Genomic DNA, 22,290 nt, shown 5'->3' on the forward strand with positions numbered 1-22,290 from the left:
TTTTATATTGTCTTTTTAAGAAACCAAAATCTGGTACTGCAGCTAAAGCTGCTAAGGAAATGAATCCTTCTTTTAACATCATATCACAGGAGAATAGAGTAGGTGGAGAGACAGAAAATATTTATACTGATGAATTTTTTGAAGAACTAGATGGTGTCACAAACGCTTTAGATAATGTTGATGCAAGTGAGTAGTCATTGTATATTTTGCATGAGATCTGTTAAATAATGGGACTCAAGTGTTAAATGTTGGATTATTATGTTTGCAATAAATATTTAAATAACTCACTAATTAACTCTTAATATAAAAAAAAAGATGTGGTATGATTGCCAATGAGACAACTCTCCACGAAAGACCAAAATGACACAGAAATTAACAACTATAGGTCACTGTCGGCTTTCAACAATGAACAAAGCCCATACTGCATAGTCGGCTATTAAAGGCCCCTAAATGACAATGTAAAACAATTCAAATGAGAAAACTAACGGCCTAATTTATGTACAAAAATGAACGAAAAAACAAAACTAACACTTAAACAAACAACAACCACTGAATTAAAGGCTCCTGACTTGGGACAGGCACATTCATACAGAATGTGGTAGGGTTAAACATGTTAGCAGGATCCTCCCCCCTCCCTTCCTCCTATCCTAGGACATATAAGATTTGTGCAAAATTAATATTAATATTTGATTTAGATTTGTTTGATTAGCAAAACAAATCTAAACTTTATGTTGTAAAAAAAAATTCATTCTTACATCATTTGTTTTCAATTGAGGGTATTTGGAAATGTGGTTGGTATATACATGAATCAATTAATTGCGAGTTGCGACCTAACCAATATCTTTTTCATACAAACTTTGATAATTTTTTTCTCAGATGCATTTTGTCAGATTAACTCTTGAAATTATTTAAATGACTAACTATTTTATATGGAAATGAACTTTTAGGAATGTATATGGATAGACGTTGTGTATATTACTGTAAACCCCTGCTGGAATCAGGGACATTAGGAACAAAAGGAAATATACAAGTAAGTTTTCTATATGGACATTAACAGTTTTATATTACCCTTTAAACATTGGTTTGTGTTTAGGAAAATTTAGGTCTTAATACTCAAAAGGAGGAGAAATTTGTTTTATATTAAAAAAAACTATTGAATATATATGTACGCATTTTAATAGTTCAGTATCAGCACTTTATAAAAATATAAATGAAGAGCACTCAGTAGTAGTAAGCTTGACTTTTCACATTTTTATACGACCGCATATCGTATAATGCTATCATGTTGTCTGTGTCGTCTGAAGACACACTTAGTTTCCGGACAATAACTTTAGTTTTAGTGAATGGATCTTTATAATTCTTTACCAGACGGTTAAATACCACTTAAGGAAAATTGGGATTAACTTTGGGGGTTATGGTCCCAATAGTTTTGGAATTAGGGGCCAAAAAGGGGGCCCAAACTAAACATTTTTGTAGTTTTCAAACAATTACTTGTGTTTAAGTGTATGAATCTCTCTAAAATTATACTACAATTTTCCATACCATGAAAGGATAGTTAGTATTGATTTTGGGGGGTTATGGTCCCAATAGTTAAGGAATTTCAGCCAAAAAGGGGGCCAAAAATGAGCATTTTTGTAGTTTTCAAACAATAACTTGTGTTTATGTATGAATCTCTCAGAAATTATACCACAAGTTTCAATACCATGAAGGGATAGTAAGTATTGACTTTGGGGGGTTATGGCTCAAAATGTTTTGGAATTAGGGGCAAAAAAAGGGGGAAAACTAGGTTTTTCTGGTCAATGGACATTGAATTAAGACAATTTAAAAGCAGTATAAGGGAGGTAATTCAAAAACATTTAGCATACAAAGTTTGGGTATATTCAGATTTACCTACATAACTTGTAAATTATGTATAAAGAAATGTCAGGCTTTGGACTAATTGCAAAAAAAAAGGGTGGTGGTAGTAATTTTCAATTTTTTCTCCAAATTTCTCAAATTTCAAATTTTTGAAAATTTTGAAGAAGAAATCTTTAATTGCACAATATTGCGCAATAGATTTGTAAGATCTTGACATTCGTTTTGTTTAAGAAACCCATATTATGTCAAAAATTTGATCACAATCTAAATCCAGAGCTGTATCAAGCTTGAATGTTGTGTCCATACTTGCCCCAACTGTTTAGGGGTAGACCTCTGTGGTTGTATAAAGCTGCGCTCTGCAGAGCACCTGCTTATAATCTCTTAAACCATTTCAATGTATGTTTTTTGTTGTGAAAAAATATGCAGCTTTGTCTTAACAAGTTGTAAAGGACAGATTTAGGCATGGTGTTTACAGCAACAGCAATGTAATATGGTGTGATGTGTTGAGGAATGATACTACTAAATGTAGGTCAATGATATTTGGAAGGCAGTGGTATAAGCTTTATCACATCTCATTTCCATGGAGATTATGTGGCTCAGCCCCTGCAGTTATGGCCTATTGAATTTGAAACTTTATTTTAAGTGTTATAGTTTGCGATAAGGCAAGTTCAAGGGTAGCCGCTATTGGTCAGTAAAGGATATTTGGTGTGCAGTTATGTTAGCTTTTTTACATCTCCTTTTCCTGCACTCTGAATTATTTAATTGTTTACATATTAAAAGTTTTACCATTTTGACCTCAACATCTTAAATAATATTATCAAAATCCATTCTGTTTAGACATATCTCTAGGTCAAAAGTGTATTGTTAAAATATTCTAGCTTCATCTAGCAATTAGTTACTTCTATTAATTATAATTGACAGGTAGTTTTGCCATATGTGACAGAGTCCTACACTACGGACCAAAAAGAAGAGTTAGTTCCTTTTAAATGTCTGACATTTCCTCAAACGATTAATCATGTTTTACAGGTAGAAACATTTTATAAATTTGTCTGGTATTTTACTGTGATCATTTTAATTGGTAGGTAATTTTCCCACACATGACTGAATCATACTCCTCATCGCAGGATACAGCAGATGAAACCTTCATGTCGTGCACACTCAAATTTTTTCCGTACGTTATTGACCATACTTTGAAGGTAATGTAAAGAACTATATTTATATACTCAAGACTTTTGTTTTCATCAACAGGTTGTTCTCCCACACATGACAGAGTCGTATTCATCGTCACAAGACCCTCCAGAAAAATCCATTCCCATTTGTACGTTAAAAAATTTCCCAAATGCTATTGAGCATACATTACAGGTAAGAACAGCATGATCCCTCCAGGTGTATGTTTTTTTTATGTTGTACAAATGTAATTGTTAGCCTCTATTTTCCCAGGATGTGGAAGGTTGAATGTGTTTGCATGTTTTTAGATTACAAATTAGCTTGGGTATATAGTTTTGACCCATCTTTCCATCTGACCACTAGTTCATCAGTGACAATCATTTTGGTTTCCAGATTCTTAATAAAATAATTTACATAGGTTTGCAACCCTAATGGGATAAATGATCACATATAATGGGAGGAAGATCCTATTGATTTTGAGGTCTATGTGTCTAGGTCATGGTGACTTAAAATAAATATTAATTTGTCAAGAAAATTGTTTTCTGGATTCTAACAAATTACCTAAAATGGGGTCACAACCTTACTAATTTAAAGTCACTGTGTCCTAGTTAAATTTTACAATTGCTAAAAATAGACAGAAATTTGTCCAGGACAGTGTTTTTGGATGCTTAATCAGATTGCCACTTATTAGAAATATGGTCAAGCTTAATGAGAAGATTTTGAGGGGACTACCTGTGGCCATTGCCATAGTTAAAAAAAGACTTAAATTTGTGCAAAAAAAATTGTACCCAGATGCTAAAATCAATTATTTGATTCAGATTGCAATGTTACTGGGATAGGTGGTTATATATAATGAGAGGAAGAATCCTAATGATATGTTAATGCTTGGTCTAAGGTCAAGGTCATAGTTGCTTAACAAAATTTGTTAGACAATATTTCTGTTTTAATCATAACAGAAAAGAATTATACTACTCCCCTTTACAGGTGTGAGCTTAGGGTCCCTTTAATTCTGACTCTTTTATGGACCTTGATTTTAATTTTTCACAATTTGAAGCATGTGTTACTTGTCTTAATTGCACTTCATTAAATATTTACAAAAAAAATGCACAAAGTTAAGTTAAAGAATTACAAGATATATTTATCTGATGATCACTCAAGTTTGCTTATTGCTTATTTACAACATGTTTTAATAGTTCTATAAAGAAATACAAAAAATTCAAACAAGTTTGATTTATTGAATATTTAAAAAAGACAAAAAAAAATTATTTATAGATGCAGGCACATTTCAATTTTATGATTTTTACAATGCAAATATAAGCAATTTCAAGCCTTATTTTGTCAGTTAGAAAGAAAAAAAAGTTTTCTACTGCAAATTGTTACCAAACTGAAGGTCCAAAGGTTCTTGGCTACTCAGAATATGATTCAACTTTGTAAAAAATTATGCATTTAAAGTATTTAGTATTTGAAATAATAAAAATAATAATGATTTGAATTTTTCAGTGGGCCCGTGATCAGTTTGAAGGATTGTTTAATCAGCCAGTAGAATCAGCTCTACAGTACCTCATTGACCCTAAATTTATGGAAAGAACATTGAAATTGCAAGGAACTCAACCAGTAAGTACACTTAATGTCATTTGTAGATGGTGTTCTCCTGACAACCTCAAAATGAGTGTACACTGTATATGATTGTATACAAGACATAGTTCATTATTGTAAATATATATAAAGAAATTATGTATGCCATGAATTCATCTCAAAACCCTAAAAATAATATGTCCATGCTTTTATCAATCACCACTATGGATGATGTTGCAGTAATCTTTGTTTATAAGTATCTATTTAAAATTTCCTGTATATCCAGTTTTGTGCAAGTCCTGCTTTTAAAAAAAAGAATAGTGTAAGTTTGATAGGTTCCAAATTGCCACTGCTTTAAAACTGATTAGGAATTAAAGGACATTTATTCCACTGAAAATAAAATCATTTCAGCAATGATGCTTTCCAAAATATTTGCTGGTTTTGAATTTATAATTTTGATATAACAAAGAAAAATCATAGATGTTTGGGGTAGATTTAAAGTTATTAATGAATCATTTGATTTTTTTTTTTTTTTTATCTATGTCCGATTGATATAAGGAACAAAAAATGTTTTTATCTGCATTGAGTACAATCATAAAAATTGTGTTGCAAGGATAGGATATTTTAAAAGATATTATGTTGATCTAATAAACTTTTACTGTGGATTGACTTATTTTCGTTGGTACCAATTTTCGTGGGTTGAGGAAGAACTTGTATTTTAATGGATTTTTGACTTTGTTGCTTTGCCAATCTCTTTGTCAAAGTCTATGTAAAATTTGTAATTCGTTGAACATTTGAATTCGTGGTTCACCTTTGACCACGAAACCAACGAAAATTGGTATCCAACGAATAATAATGAACCCACAGTAAATAAACTTTAAATGTGGAAATATTTTCTTACTCAATGTTTGATGTGTCATATGTTAATTATTGTAGACTGAAACTTTGGAGACAGTAAAGAAAGCTTTGACCACAGAGAGACCAAAGGATTTTCAAGACTGTGTAGCTTTTGCTCGTAATCTTTTCCAAGAGAATTATAATAATTCAATACGACAGCTTCTGTTTAACTTTCCATCAGATCAGGTAACCTATTGATTAGTTACTTCATAATGTTATAGATGTTTATTTTTAGCTATAAGACCAGTATGGTAAATAATGTGGATTCATTATTATTCATGGGATACCAATTTTTGTGGAATTCATGGCTATTTGTAAACCACAAATTAAACTGCAGACTGGAGTAAGTCCACAAAATACAATTGCTACTTATTCCACAAAAATTGGGAACTAATGAAATTAAATGAAGCAACTGATATGCAATAATACAATATAATATACCTTGCAAACAATTCATCTGACATTATTTACTTATCTCAGTGCAACCCATGAATATATGATCCATGAAACTCTGAGAGAAACTGGTATGATTGTGTCTGTTAGAAGGATATTACAACCAAAAATCTGCTTTAAAATCTAAATTATAAACAGTCAGTTGTTATTTTCCGGGTACACTGTTTTAAAAAGTTACAGACATTCATCAAATTGTTTGGTTTTTTTTTTTATTTTTAACCGGACTTTTGTGACAAAAATGTCGGTTATTGATTTATTTTTTTTTTATAAAGTTTTCATCTTTTGTCATGATTTGTAGCCATCCCATCCCATTGCAATTTTGATTGGAAGGTGTATAAATCTTTATATGCATAAATAAATAAAATCCCTTTGTTTACAGCTTTTCTAGTGTTTGTATTTAATACAGATAAGTAATCATTTACATGTTTTGTGGTGAAAAGTGAATTTGCACCAGTGTGATCCACCCATGTGAAGTTTTTAACAAAATTGTATAATATGTATATGGATACTTTATCAGATTAAATATGGGCCAATGAAGGGCATGTTACATACACTGATTACTAATTGACATAAGTAAAGAAAAAATAAGTGAATTGTTTCCTTTTGCAGGTTACATCATCAGGGGCACCGTTCTGGTCAGGACCCAAAAGATGTCCACATCATGTAGAATTTAGTATCAATAATGTAAGTAGTATACTGCAGTAAGAATAATCAATTCAAACAAGTTATTGCAATAGTGTTTACAGTCACTGATACAGGGTATGATTTATTTTAATAGCTTGTAAGAAGTCAATTTTTAAATACAATTGACAAAGTGTAATTTGTACAAAAGATATGTTTACAGGGTCTTACAAATTTTTCAAAAACTGAAAAAATACATTCAACCCTTTGAGAAGGTGTACAAGTTTTACAAGGTATATATTAATCTTCTTGTGGTAGTAACTTAATCACCTCTAAAACTGGAATAGATTTTCAATCAATCATGTTTGTGTGATCTTGTATTTAACTAAGATCTACATAAACTTTTTTACAGGATGTCCATGTTGATTTTGTTGAATCATGTGCTAATCTACGTGCTGAAATGTATGGAATACCACAAGTTCGTGATAGAAACGCAATCAAAAGTATGATTGGGAAGGTCAAAGTTCCAGAGTTCACACCAAGGTCTGGAGTCAGAATAGATGTGAATGATGCTGACATGGAAAATAACAGAAGTTCAGGATCTTTTGGTTAGTACACAATACCCAAGGTGGAATATTAAACAGCTGCTGCTTTCTGTTTGTATGCCATTCTGAGTAATCAAATTTGTTCACTTTATAAGTGTGGTGCACCACTTAAGTTTAATTGAATTCCAATCAATGGAAAAATCGTAATCTGTACGGTGTTTTCCTCGAATGCCAACATTTTATATGTTACCTATTCCTTGAACGCCAACAAAAATATTTCAATAGATGTTTATATAATAATAATAGACTTACTTTGACTTAATCCACTTCGTCCCATGGGGGACATAGGGCGACCACAGTAGCTTTCCATCTTTTCCTGTCCTTTGCCAGTTTCTTTGCTTCACCCCATGTTTTCCCAATTTTCTGAAGATCAGATGTTAAATCGCTGCGCCAGGTGAATTTTGGTCGCCCTCTTTTACGATGGCCCTGAGGATTCCAATCTAGTGCCTGTCTTGTTACATTTGAGTTGCTTTTACGAAGAGTGTGTCCAATCCATTTCCATCTTCGTGTTGTTATCGTTCTTTCTATTGGCTCTTGTCTTGTCCTTTTCCATAACTTTTTGTTGCTGATTGTGTTTGGCCACTTGATTCCAATGATGTTTCTTAGGCATCTGTTCATGAAAACTTGTAATGTTTTTGTAGATGCAGCTGTCAGTCTCCAAGTTTCTGACCCATAAAGAAGAATAGATTTTACATTTGAATTGAAGATCCTGATTTTGGTGTTTGTTCTGAGCACTTTGCTCCTCCAGACTGGTTTTAGGATAGCAAAGGCTTGTTGAGCTTTTCTTTTTCTTGATTGGATGTCTTCATCTGTCCCACCTGATGTACTTATGACACTTCCAAGATATGTAAACTCATTGACATCTTCAACTTCAGCATCTCTCACTTTGGTTTTGTTAAGTTGGTTTGTGTTTACCCTCATAGATTTTGTCTTTTTTGCATTTATGTAAAGTCCTTCTTGTTTTGCAGTTGTTTCAAGGTTGGTTGCTTGCTTTTGTGAGTCTTCATGGCGATGGGAAAGCTGGCGAATAATAATAGGTGTTTTTATAACTATTTAAATGTATTTATAAGTAATAAACTGTTAAAAATAATTAGTGAAGTTGATAAAATTGTAACAATTTATCAATTTTTAATAAGAAAAAATAATAGATTTTGGGGTTGAAATTATTATTACTTTTTATTAAAAAAAAAGATATTTTGGAAATGGAAATGTTTATTAACTTAAGACATATTAGAAATATTAATGAAATTTTAGTTATATTCAATTATTTCAAACTTAAAAAGGGATATTAGAGATTTATTTAATTCCATATCATTTTAATTAATTAATTTAGTTAATAGTTAATATGAACTTACAATAAAAAGGGGTGTAATATTATCCAAGAAAAATATTCTGAACAACTGGACAAAATAAAACATAGTAATCTAACACGAGATACAAAGTTTCAAGAAATTCGATCAAGTAATATGGGAGGATATTACAGCACACACAACTATAGAAATATTGAAAAGAAACATCAAAGTCCAAAGAGTCTAATGTAGAATTTGTACAAAATGGAATTCCTGACATTATGCACATGTTGACTTTGTGATGCAACACTTTTCAAAGTTTCATTTTAAGAGAATCCATATTTGTTCAAGCAGCAACAGTAAAAAATGATTTTCAACAGTTGACAAAAACGAACTAGATTTAGCTACCTGTAATTTACCTATCTGTGAATTAGTATGATTGTTTTGATAAGCATGTATTTTTGTTGTGATAACTACTTATACCTATTCCTCGAACGCTAACATAATTTTACAGGTAAATTGTCGGTAGATCAAAGGATGTTGGCATTCAAGGAATAAACCGAGGAATTGTACATCAGTATTTAGTTGTACAGATGGTTTATTCCTTGAGTACAACTGAATACTGATGTACAATTCCTCAATTAGACATTGCAATAATATCCTAGATATAGTTTTGTTGAGCCTTTGACTTTTGTTAAAAGCAAGACATAGCAATCCAACATTCCATCATTGTCTTCGTCTGCAGCATCCACAAATATTCACTCTGTGGTTAAAGTTTTTGAAATTTTAATAACTTTTTTAAGCTATCCTGGATTTCTACCAAACTTGGACAGAAGCTTGTTTATGATCATGAGATAGTATCCAGAACTAAATTTGTAAAAAAAAATTGTTTTATCTGTATTTAACTTATAAATGGAGTTAGTTTTTCTTCCAGTTAACATTACATACAGTCTGCAGTTAAAGATATAAAACATTTATTAAATTCATAAACTCCTTGATATTTACCAAACTTGAACAGAAGCTTCTTGCAATAAAAAGATAGTATTGAAAGGAATATTTTTATTATTTTTTTCCTCATTTTTGTTGAGCCTGGGATTAACAGCAAGAGTAGGCATAGGCAAGACACTGGGTTCCACGGAACCCTTACAAATTTTTATGAAAATACTCGTGGCCATTACCCTGAGATATGTTAAACTAGATCAGAATGCATTATTTTATTGCATTGGTTTCTGTCTAATTCTATTGCTGCATAATACATTACCCAGAAAAAGTTCTAAAACAATCCAAATAAGCCAGGACAACCATGCAATCAGACATGAATTTCTCCACCCATTCGTCTCACATGTGCTTATGATTAAACATTTGTTATGCTGCAATTCACTTAAAAATTTCAGTCACCTAACAGTATGTACATACCTATTTCAGATGAAAATCAATTAGAAGAATTACAAAAGTCAATACCACCCCCAGAAAGTTTAAAGGAATTAAAATTAACACCTATAGACTTTGAGAAAGATGATGACACAAATTATCATATGGACTTTATTGTTGCTTGCTCAAATTTACGTGCAGAAAACTATGATATCCCACCGGCAGATAGACACAAGGTTGGTATATTTGTACAATACTACAACACTTAAATAACAATGAAATGAATAAATCTGTATTTACAACTACATGTATATGAACATACACTTTAATGCGTTTCATCTTTTTTATGCTGACAGAAACGTCCTGAATCTCAAACAGGCAGACAATTTGTCTGAAACTACTTATTTCCCCATCTTATCTACAATATTAAAGTTCATTTTGTGCATAGATCATGTAAAGAACAAATGAGATGTAACCTTTTAAGTGTACCTATGTCACGACAAGCCTACATGGAATGTATTATAGATTTTATTTTAGTAGAACTTGATATTAATTTATATAATTATTGTACCCCCGCTTTTAAAAAAATGGGGTTAATCTGTTTTACAGTCTGTCCCATGAATATTTTCATCACATTTTTCTCCGGAACTCAAATACAAGATTTATGAAATTTGGTTTCAGTGTTCACATAAGTCAGCTATAATGTGTAATGCGTTTTCAGATTCATCACTCAACAACTTCCTGTTTACGGAACACTTTTATCATTTTACACATCCTAGCCATGTTGAAAATTTTTGACACATTTTTCTGGAGAACTACAATACAAGGATTTCTGAAATTTGATTTCAGGGTTTATATAAGTCAGCTATACTGTGTGATGGGTTTTCAGATTGTCACTCAACAACTTCCTGTTTATCAAAATAGTTCAGTGGTTGTGTCAGTGAGCAGTAGCTCACAGTTTTACTTGTTAATCAAAATAATTAATTGTGTTGTTGACATATATTTCAGAGTAAATTGATTGCAGGAAAAATCATTCCAGCTATAGCAACCACAACAGCTTTAGTAGTTGGTCTTGTGTGTATAGAATTGATCAAAGTAAGTTGTCTACACCAAATTCTTTAAGGATGTTGTAGACTTCACATATTATCTTTCATTGTAGAGACTAAAGGTATATGGTCTTAGAGAGCTATTGCATGACAAGCTCACAGATTAAACACCTAGATAACACATTAAATAGAGCCCTACATATTTTCAGCAAAAAACTTTATAAATGAGGCTGTTACAAATCACACCTGCTTTGTGTATCTTGAGTACCATGCAGACACACCCCATTTTAAAGGTTTTTCATTTTCATAATTTGTATAAGCTTGATAAACAGAATGCTTTAAGATGGTTATAATAAAAGTAACTATGTTAGCGTAGTTTGAATAACAGTGACACCAAGTACTTGGATTAGTTAATATAAAAGTTTATTACACAAAATTCCACAGTTTATAAGATATAAGACAGCTTATTGAAGCTCAAAGAGAAAAGTTTTAAATGAAAAACAATTATTCCTTCAAAAATTTAAATACTGCCAATAGATTTGCTCTTGATGTTAAGTCCAAAGGTTTTTTTCTTTAAACTTGATTTTTTATTATTACTTATTTTATTTTTCAGATAGTACAAGGACATAAGAAAATGGAGTCTTACAAAAATGGTTTTCTGAATTTAGCATTGCCATTCTTTGCTTTTTCAGAACCAATTGCCGCCAAAAAGAGCAAGGTATATTTAACCTGAATAGATTTGTGATCATAATTTAACAAAAAATTATCCAATATAATAGTTAAATAATTTGCTGATATTGTTCATTTTTTTTCTATTTCATAGGATAAATGTAGAAGGAAGACTTATTTTAAATATTCCAGATTAAAAAATTGATTTATGATTAGCAATTTATTTTAATTTACTGATCTATTATTTCAAACTGGATGTATTAGCATGATTACAATTTTGTTCTTAATATATAAACTGTACTTTTATTTTCCAGTATAATGATGAAGAATTCACATTATGGGATAGATTTGAAGTACAGGGTGACATGACTTTACAGGAATTATTAGATTACTTCCAGGTAAGGAGCATATTAATTTGAAAAAAATGAGTTTAGTTTTTAAAATATTAAGGTTTCAGTTAATGTACTGAAGTTTAATTTCTGAAGTTACCAATTATGCTACTACAGTCATTGAAACTTTGTCTCCTTTATTTACCAATTGTTCTAAGTACACTATTCGTGTGTAGCTTATAGTTTATAAACTAGAAACAGTTTAATATCTTACAGAAATATTAAGGGGAAGCTGTACTATAAACTTTGAAGTACACCAGTCTAAAGAAGGTCATTTGCACCAAAATTTTGAAATTTCCCCAACTTTTACTTTAACTGGACCTGCAACCGGAAATTGTCGTTGCTAGGTGTATTTTGATAATAAACACTATCAGTAGTTATTTGCCTTAGGGTTTACACTATTTGTCAAAGTTTCAGGCATCATAACTTGGTGTTTCATAGTATCTTCTATGAGAATGCATAACAACTAATTTTGAAATTGTATTTTTCAGAAAAATTACAACTTAGAAATCACAATGTTATCACAGGGAGTTTCCATGCTGTTTTCATTCTTCATGGCACCAGCAAAAGCTAAAGAAAGGAAAGCTTTACCGTAAGTTATCTTTTTTTACACTTCAGCAAGAAAGAGAGTTAAACGAATTTGGTAACCTGTTATAAAAAACAACAACATTATATTTGTCTTCCAAATAATACAGAAATATTTCAGTGTTATTTGAATCCATAAGTCCCTGATATATTAAATTTCAAGCTTTTACATATCACAAATTGTCGAAGTCCTAATTGGTTGTAAACTAACTGTAAAGGTCAGTCAAGTTCTTAAGGTTTGTATATTTGAGATATATCAATCCATTATAGATTCATTATTTGACATTGAACATTCAAAATTAGCCTTTAAAAGACCATGTCTGTATAGATTCTGTTTCTGATATTGAACAGAATAATATTGTTTTCTTAATAGAAGTCTTTTATTTTTGTAGGTTAACAGAAGTAGTGAAGAGAGTATCGAAGAAGAAAATTCCAAGTTATGTACGAGCTCTAGTCTTAGAAATTTGTTGTTATGATAAGGATGGAGAAGACGTTGAAGTTCCATACGTTAAATTCAATCTACCAAAACAGTGATAGTATATGACAATTAGTTGTACAGTTAGCATTCAGTTAGCATTCTATTACATTCATCAACCGTGTTCACTATCCAGTAAAAAGCAAAACGCATATACACTTTTTCTAGAATTAACAAAAGCAACAGACTTAATTCTGACTGATATAGTATCTTAGAATTGCATAATATAGATTTAAATCTATGAATAAAAGTGCTACATATATTATTCATGTTTTGGACGAATACCTTTGTCAGAATTGTGTTTACTACAAAAAATTGTTAATTTATTGATATAAAACATGAATGTTTAAACGATATTGTAAATTAAGCGCTATTGGCTTCATTGAAAGTTGCTGGTTGTTAGTCTCATTTGTGATAAATATTTGATCCATCATTTTTTTTTGCATTTTGCACCCCTCATTATGTGTTTCATTTCTTGTCATATAATTATTTATTTCACTATGTATGTGATAATCACATTAAATAAGCTTAGGTGTTGGAAAAGTAGTTCATACATCATCTCTTTTGTGGGCAATATGAATATTCAGTCTTAAATCCAGTATTTTGGTCTGGATGTTGCTTTTCTTTATCTCTTTATAGGAATTGATCTATATACATTTTCTAGTGGGAAGACACAAAATTACTATGAAATTATTAAACCATTTCATGACAAAACAGTTGTGAAATATATATTATGGAAAACCTTGTGAAGATTTTTTTCAAGCGAATATTTAAAAAAATACTTGCATGGAATGGTGCACATAATTCGTTTTAGTTTTCAAGTTAAAAAAATAGATTTCTCATACATTGATATGTATATATGATGTTTTGTAGGCAGAGCCCATTTTCATACTTTAATATTTGTTTGTGCAAATAAAACTATTATTTTTCTATGTGAACAATGTGTATATGAAATAGATTGGATTTTTTTCTACAGTGCATTGGGAAAGAATTTGATGGTAGAAAAGATGTACATTTTTTTTCTGAACTAGGTCCTTTATTTTGATGACCTTTCTCTTAAGGTAAATAGTGCTATTGTAAAACAAAAAAGTGCTTAATAGAATTTTTCTTATTAAGATTATTCAATAAATGCATTTTATGACGAGATAAAAATCTTTATTGGTATGCATATCATCAGTTTGTATTTGGAATATATTGAATATATATTTATATATATGTATTTCTTTCTGAACAGCTTTATTTATAATTGGTATTCTTTTTCTGTTGTCTGGTTATACAGATATGAATATACAGAAATTACAAATTAAAATGCACTAGTAGATATGTGTCTTTGCTTTATTATTATACCTACTGTGAAGGAGGAGTATACTGGTTTACTCTGTCCATCCCATCAAATTTCGTGCACATTTTTCTCAAAATCTACAAATCAAGAGCTTCTAGATATTTGTTAGATGGCTTCATGTGAATATGCTTTATAGTGAAATTGGTTTTCATATTCTTTCATCTTAAGTGACCTTCTTCTCAGTTCTACTTCTTCCATATTCTGCTCACACTCAACTTTTTGAATATACTGGTAAAATTTGTTCTGCATGGTTAATAACAGGTAAAAGCAAATGTTAATCTTTAGTTTGTAAGGTTGGTCACTTGAGATTTGAATGTCTCATGTCAAATGTTAATCTTTAGTTTGTAAGGTTGGTCACTTGAGATTTGAATGTCTCATGTCAAATGTTAATCTTTAGTTTGTAAGGTTGGTCACTTGAGATTTGAATGTCTCATGTCAAATGTTAATCTTTAGTTTGTAAGGTTGGTCACTTGAGATTTGAATGTCTCATGTCAAATGTTAATCTTTAGTTTGTAAGGTTGGTCACTTGAGATTTGAATGTCTCATGTCAAATGTTAATCTTTAGTTTGTAAGGTTGGTCACTTGAGATTTGAATGTCTCATGTCAAATGTTAATCTTTAGTTTGTAAGGTTGGTCACTTGAGATTTGAATGTCTCATGTCAAATGTTAATCTTTAGTTTGTAAGGTTGGTCACTTGAGATTTGAATGTCTCATGTCAAATGTTAATCTTTAGTTTGTAAGGTTGGTCACTTGAGATTTGAATGTCTCATGTCAAATGTTAATCTTTAGTTTGTAAGGTTGGTCACTTGAGATTTGAATGTCTCATGTCAAATGTTAATCTTTAGTTTGTAAGGTTGGTCACTTGAGATTTGAATGTCTCAAGTCAAATGTTAATCTTTAGTTTGTAAGGTTGGTCACTTGAGATTTGAATGTCTCATGTCAAATGTTAATCTTTAGTTTGTAAGGTTGGTCACTTGAGATTTGAATGTCTCATGTCAAATGTTAATCTTTAGTTTGTAAGGTTGGTCACTTGAGATTTGAATGTCTCATGTCAAATGTTAATCTTTAGTTTGTAAGGTTGGTCACTTGAGATTTGAATGTCTCATGTCAAATGTTAATCTTTAGTTTGTAAGGTTGGTCACTTGAGATTTGAATGTCTCAAGTCAAATGTTAATCTTTAGTTTGTAAGGTTGGTCACTTGAGATTTGAATGTCTCATGTCAAATGTTAATCTTTAGTTTGTAAGGTTGGTCACTTGAGATTTGAATGTCTCATGTCAAATGTTAATCTTTAGTTTGTAAGGTTGGTCACTTGAGATTTGAATGTCTCATGTCAAATGTTAATCTTTAGTTTGTAAGGTTGGTCACTTGAGATTTGAATGTCTCATGTCAAATGTTAATCTTTAGTTTGTAAGGTTGGTCACTTGAGATTTGAATGTCTCATGTCAAATGTTAATCTTTAGTTTGTAAGGTTGGTCACTTGAGATTTGAATGTCTCATGTCAAATGTTAATCTTTAGTTTGTAAGGTTGGTCACTTGAGATTTGAATGTCTCATGTCAAATGTTAATCTTTAGTTTGTAAGGTTGGTCACTTGAGATTTGAATGTCTCATGTCAAATGTTAATCTTTAGTTTGTAAGGTTGGTCACTTGAGATTTGAATGTCTCATGTCAAATGTTAATCTTTAGTTTGTAAGGTTGGTCACTTGAGATTTGAATGTCTCATGTCAAATGTTAATCTTTAGTTTGTAAGGTTGGTCACTTGAGATTTGAATGTCTCATGTCAAATGTTAATCTTTAGTTTGTAAGGTTGGTCACTTGAGATTTGAATGTCTCAAGTCAAATGTTAATCTTTAGTTTGTAAGGTTGTTCATTAGAGATTTGAATGTCTCAAGTGACCTTGCTGTGGCAATTTTCGGGGGGAAGCTTGTTCTTGTTTTTGGTGGTGTTCACAAAGGGACCATTTCCTGCAGTCTGGTTGCTGTTTGTTCCATGTATCCAAGCTGTTGTGTGTGTCTGGATAGTCTAGTTTGCCTTTGGAGGTACATGTTTTTGTTGATAGCTACTTTGTCTTTGATGATCTTTAAATCATTGAGAGCCTAGCCTCTGCAACGTTCATGTAGACTTAACCAACCCAATTTGGTGATCATATCATGACACTTGATCCATTTCTGTGGTGCTTGCTGACGTATCACATAGCCCTCCTTTGAACATTTTAATTTGATCAATATGTTTTTGATGAAAGGGGTCCCATAATGTTGGGACCTTACTTGAGTTTTGTATTCTTACTCTTTGAAGCTTTTAGAGCTGTTGGTTTAGGTGGAGAAAACCAAGGTTTTCTGCTGGCTTTGCTGGTAATGTTATTGATATGTTCTCCCCAATCTAGTTCGATTGTTATGGTGCAGCCCAGGTACTTAATTGATGTACTGTATGGCGGGTTATCTTTGTGAATAGAACAAATTTAAAAGTGTATATGCAAAGGTATTGATAAAAGTTTTGAGTCCGCCAAAATAATAACCGCTAAATATTTCATTTACCTGATTCAATGAAAATCGTGAAAGTAACCCGCTATTTGGTACATACTTTATTCCCATTTGATCGACTTTTTCTTACTGGAGACAGTTGGCACAGAAGTGTTGATTTTATGTCTATCGCTAGGTCATTTATATGAGGAAAAAATAGACTAGGGCCTAAGACTGACCCTCGTGGAACTCCAGATTCTACCTTTGTTCTGTCTGACTTGTTTACGCTCAACTACTACTACCTGGGTTCTATTTGTCAGGAATGCTTCTATTCAGCTGTTGGTTTTTTCCCCGATTCCATAGTGGTAGAGTTTATGTTGGGAGTAGGCTATGGGATACATTGTCAAATGCTTTTCCCAATTTAAGTTTCTTTGTCAGGTCGTCAATGCATTCTAAGCGTTGCGTCTCAGGATTATTTACCTAGAAATCCATGTTCTAGTGAATATTGACTGTTGTTTGCCTCTGCGTGTTTCATAATGTGGCTTGTTACAATATGTTCGGTGATCTTGCATCAGAGACATGTAAGTTGATATTGGTCTGTTAGTTGCTGGCATGTACTTTTGACTCTTTTTTTATGCTGGTGTGACTGTTGCTGTCCGCCAGTCATCTGGTACTTTGCTCGTCTCTATAGAAATATTAAATATGATGGTAAGTATAGGACCGATTTGGCAGGCAAGTTCTTAAAGAGTACCATTGGTCTGATGTTATCCGGTCCAGTGGCTTCGTGTGGATTAAATATTTTGAAGTTTGTTACAGATGGGGAACATAGGACTGCTATTCTTACAGTGAAGTTGCTGTTAATGAGATATACATAGTTTAAGGGAATGACCATTTGACTTCAAGGGGGGTGGGGAGGATTAATTTTTCACAAAAAAAATATTGTGATCAAGCAGATGACCATACCATAAACGGAAGGTTGAGATTGATTTTGGGGGATAATGACCTATCTTTTGGAATTGGTGCGAAATTATACCACAAGATTCCAATACTCAAAAGGTAGGTTGTGATTGATTTTGGGGGTTGTGGCCAAAACCTTTTAGAAATTAAGGGTAAAAATAACAATATTTTTTTTCTGGTTTCTGTACAATGAGGTAAGTATGAGTGTAATGATCTCTATGAAATAGTTCTAAAAATGGAAACTTGGGGTTGAGTTTTGGGAGTTGTGAGGCCAAAAACAGAACTTTGCTATTAGTAGAAATTGCTTATTTCTTAACCAATATCAATGGGGTTAAATCATAGTCTTATGAAAACTACATAACCAAAATTTGATGTTCAGAATGGCAAGATATATACCAGTACCTTCAGACTACGTTTTTCCCCCATCTTAACCTACCAGATTTCTTGTAGAGATGTGACTCGTGTTAAAAAAAGTTGTAACTTTGTTCCAATAGTTATCAAAGGTACCAGGCTTATAATTTAGTACGCCAGACTCGCGTTTCGTCTACATAAGACATATCAGTGACGCTCATATCAAAATATTTATAAAGCCAAACAAGTACAAAGTTGAAGAGCATTGAGGATCCAAAATTCCAAAAAGTTGTGCCAAATACGGCTCAAGTAATCTATGCCAAATGGAGGAAATGTTAACACTGTAACCAAACATGGTGCGGCTTATACCATGCATCACTTTGTGAACTTTGGCATTATTCAATCGTCGTGTCCGAAATGTGAAAACATAAATCTCACGCCTGAATCCCGATGCAAAACTGTGGCAGTCGGTTTATATATGGATATAAATCTATGGTGTATCGTTTGTTCTAAAAATGAAACAAAAAAGCAAAAACACATTTTAAGCGGCGACGATGCGGCTTGATGGTTCTGTTCTCACGTGAGGCAAGAACACTACAAGGACGCTATACTAGTTGCTCATGATGCTAAGGCTTTCGATCTCTATCCAATACTAGAAGTACTGGTTGACCAGCACTCTGTACGTCCTGATAAGATCATATCCAACGGAAAGAAAGTCATGTATATTCATATAGCCAAGAAACTCAACTTAACTTTCGTAGATTCTCTCAATTTCATACCTAAATTTCCAAAAGCATTCTGGCAGGAAAAATTTAAAAAAGGTTACTTTCCACATTTCTTTAATCGAAAAGAAAAACGAAGAATACATATGGCATCTTCCAGAGACTAATGATAACATGTGTCATTATAAGAATTCTTATAGAACAAAATCTTTAAAATGGCACCGCTCCAATGAGAATTAACCCTGTCAAGAATGACTGTCGGAATTCCAATAGAAACCAATTGTGCCCCTCTTCTTGCTGACTTGTTTCTTTATTATTATAAGGCTGACTTCATACAGGAACTTCTTAGGATAAAAAGATAGGAAAACAAATTTCTCCCCTTTAAAGGAGGAGCGAAAGATACCAAAGGGAGAGTCAAACTCATAGATAGAAAATAAACTTACAACGCCATGGCTAAAAAAGGAAAGAAAAAAACCAAAAGACAAATAATAGTACACAGCATAGAAAACTAAAGATTTATCAACACAAATCCCACCAAAAACTAGGGGTTATCTCAGGTGCTCCTGGAAGGGTAAGCAGATCCTGCTCAACATGTGGCACCTGTCCTGTTGCTTATGTTTTTACAAATCCGGTAAATAGTCTAATTCGGTAGGTCATATTCGTTTAAAGGGAACGGAATTGTAGCTACAATATAAGAAACATATCCGATATCATCTGTGAAACTGTTATTCCATAACGGTCAACCAACCCCGATGGCGTCTGCAAAATTTACGAAGGAATGATTTCAACTTAACCATTTGGAACTCTTGGTTTAATAGCTTCCTTGTAAGTTGCAATCCTCTATCAAGGAAATCATGATAGGAAATACAAGCCCGGGAATATCGTATCAATTGGGAGATATAAACTCCGTATGCAGGTGCTGCTGGAATGTTGCTACATAGAAATGGAAAGTTCACAATTGGGAAGCTGAAATCATCTATTTTGTCGTAAAGTTTTGTTTTCAACCAATCCTCATTGTCAATTTCTAGATGTGAGTCAAGATATGAGGCAGACTTAACTGTATCTGTGGTATCCTTTATCCCCAGTTCGATGGGATAGATACGTTCAACATAGTCACCAAATTTTGTATTATTTAGTGAGAAAACATCATCTATATAGCGGAACGTAAAGTTAAAGGATATTGCTAACTTCTTATCTTTCTTCCTAAGCAGTTCCTGTATGAAATCAGCCTCATAATAATAAAGAAACAAGTAGGCAGGCTAATTTTTAAAAACAGATTCCTGTTGCTTCATTTTCTGTGTTCTATTTGTGGTATTTTTGTTTTTAATCTCTGCTGTTTCTATCGATATCGGTCTTGTTGTCCTTTGTCTAGAAAATGGGGTTCTCATTATTCAGTTAATATTCACTTACTATAGAAAGTGCTTGTACCTCGGGTTCATATTTGGTAATGTAAGACCATTGTTTGATGCTTTGTCAGATGTATTTCATCAATGGATTTTAACATGAGTATATCGGCCAACATTTTTTTTGAAATATATTGGTATAGATTTTTGGAGCAAAACTTCTACCCGTCATGAAGTATGCACAGGTTATTACTGATTTTATATAGGCACTAAGTCAATATCTGATTTTTCTGAAGAAATGTCTTTCTTGAATACTAGTAAGATATTAAAACTATATCTCTTGTGGCATCATTAATGTTTTCAAACTTCATTTCAATAATGACCGTCTTCTGTTTGTTTGCAGCTCACAACGAAATTCAATAATAGGGAATACTGGTTCAATGTATGTACGATTTGCAGATTTTTTTCCGAGCTTTTCTTCATATACCTATTTCCAAATGGTACAAGTTCGTGTCGAGGAATTAAATACTTTTTCCAAAGATTTCAAATGTTCCTTCTCATATATTTGTTTTGGCATTTTTAATTGTTCATATCAAACGCTATATTTTGATTGAGATAAAGATATGTGAAATCTAGCCTCTTTTTCATACTCAAACAGCAGATATTCAACAGAGGCGGGTCCATGACATTTGGAGAGGTTTGCGGTTAGAAAAATGTTGAACATTTTGACATGAACAATGGAGTCTACTTTGCCTTGTATTATACTATATTATATTGTTTATTTTTAAGAATGAACTCGTGTACACTGTTGTGTCAGCAAGATACAGTGGCGGATCCAGAACTTTTCCTAAGGGGGGGGGGGGGGGGGGGGGCGCTGACTGACATAAGGGGGGCCCGCTCCAGTCATGCTTCAATGATTCCCTATACAGTGAAACCTGGGTAAACCGAACCCTGATAAAACCGAATTTCAGTTTAAACCGAACAATTTTCAAAGTCCCACACAATTTCCTTATCAATTAACGTTAATCTAACCTGAAAAAACCGAACCCTGTCAACACCGAATTCCGAACGCTTTTTGAAGGCTCGTTAGTAAATTTATATTTAAAAATTACCTGTCAAAATCGATCAATACCAATCAAAACACTAAAATATTATTATTTATTTGCATGATTTAATTAAACAAACACAGGATGGCAGAGTATCTCCGAGGGTATTTGAGGTTTAATTAACTTGTGAGTTGTTATTTCAAACTAATAAGCATGTTTGTGTCCATGTATAAAGTGTTTCTTTTGTGTACCCCTATCGCCGATAATGACAAGAAAGGAACTTTCCCTCAGATAAATTAAATGCACGTTACTCAAATAATTACGGCCAAAAAATCGTAACTGCCATTCTGTAGCTAAACTGTTTTATTAAATAAGAGTTATAAAGCCTTTCACTGGATTAAGAAGTCGTGCAACACAACAAGGTCAATGGATTTTGATATCCTGATTCCCTTTAGAGGCCCTATATATTTAATTCGAATGCTCCCGAAGACCTCCGTTAGCTATTTAGCTACGATAAAGTCCAAGAATAAACTGGACCCCTGCTGTTGTTTGACTCTTATCGTGTGCCGAAGTATCAATCAGAGGGTGACCAGTTTAGTCCGAGAACTCGTCTGTACAATGACGTTCCCGATTCAACTACGGAATCGTCATTTGACAGTGACTGTAAATCTGAATTGGTTAGTGAATGAACGGATGAAAAAATGATTATAAAAAATAAAATCGCTCCTCGTCGGACATCTTTATAAAGACGAGCGTGATGGACGCACTGGCGTTTAATTTATAAACAAAAATGCAGCAAAACGTCTATCTTCATCTTCTTATATTTTTACATTTAGATCTAAATCAACACAAAAATAAACTGTCGTCTGTTGTGTCATCTGTTATCCCTTGTCAGTAAATGCCAACATTATTTTGGTGTCGACTTCCGTTTACCTCTACAATCCGAACACCTGTGAAAACCGAACAAAACGCAAAATCCCGTGGGAGTTCGGTATAGACAGGTTTCACTGTATAATCAACCAAATCACCCCCCCCCCCCTTTCGGATCCGCCTATGAGATAGTTATATGGAA

The 22,290-nt window shown here is 32.5% G+C and overlaps 1 protein-coding gene across 16 annotated transcripts in view; it reads left to right on the forward strand.

The window, feature by feature from the left end:
• Positions 1-14,320, forward strand: part of LOC139513117 (ubiquitin-like modifier-activating enzyme 1) — a 34,301-nt gene extending 19,981 nt beyond the window's left edge. For 10 of the 16 annotated variants that reach the window (XM_071301310.1, XM_071301341.1, XM_071301366.1 and 7 more), the window contains 13 exons: positions 21-186; positions 948-1,030; positions 3,106-3,219; positions 4,525-4,638; positions 5,536-5,682; positions 6,559-6,633; positions 6,983-7,178; positions 9,890-10,071; positions 10,844-10,930; positions 11,495-11,599; positions 11,865-11,948; positions 12,431-12,531; positions 12,917-14,320. In XM_071301310.1, the coding sequence (XP_071157411.1) occupies positions 21-186; positions 948-1,030; positions 3,106-3,219; positions 4,525-4,638; positions 5,536-5,682; positions 6,559-6,633; positions 6,983-7,178; positions 9,890-10,071; positions 10,844-10,930; positions 11,495-11,599; positions 11,865-11,948; positions 12,431-12,531; positions 12,917-13,058 (1,596 nt within the window). In that variant the 3' untranslated portion in view covers positions 13,059-14,320. Of the gene's footprint in view, positions 1-20; positions 187-947; positions 1,031-2,939; positions 3,054-3,105; positions 3,220-4,524; positions 4,639-5,535; positions 5,683-6,558; positions 6,634-6,982; positions 7,179-9,889; positions 10,072-10,843; positions 10,931-11,494; positions 11,600-11,864; positions 11,949-12,430; positions 12,532-12,916 lie in introns of all 16 variants that reach the window. The other 6 variants (XM_071301332.1, XM_071301357.1, XM_071301396.1 and 3 more) reach the window with 1 other exon arrangement.
• Positions 14,321-22,290: the final 7,970 nt, after the last annotated feature.

Source organism: Mytilus edulis, chromosome 1 (assembly GCF_963676685.1).
Source record: "Mytilus edulis chromosome 1, xbMytEdul2.2, whole genome shotgun sequence".
In the NCBI taxonomy this organism is placed as follows: domain Eukaryota; kingdom Metazoa; phylum Mollusca; class Bivalvia; order Mytilida; family Mytilidae; genus Mytilus; species Mytilus edulis.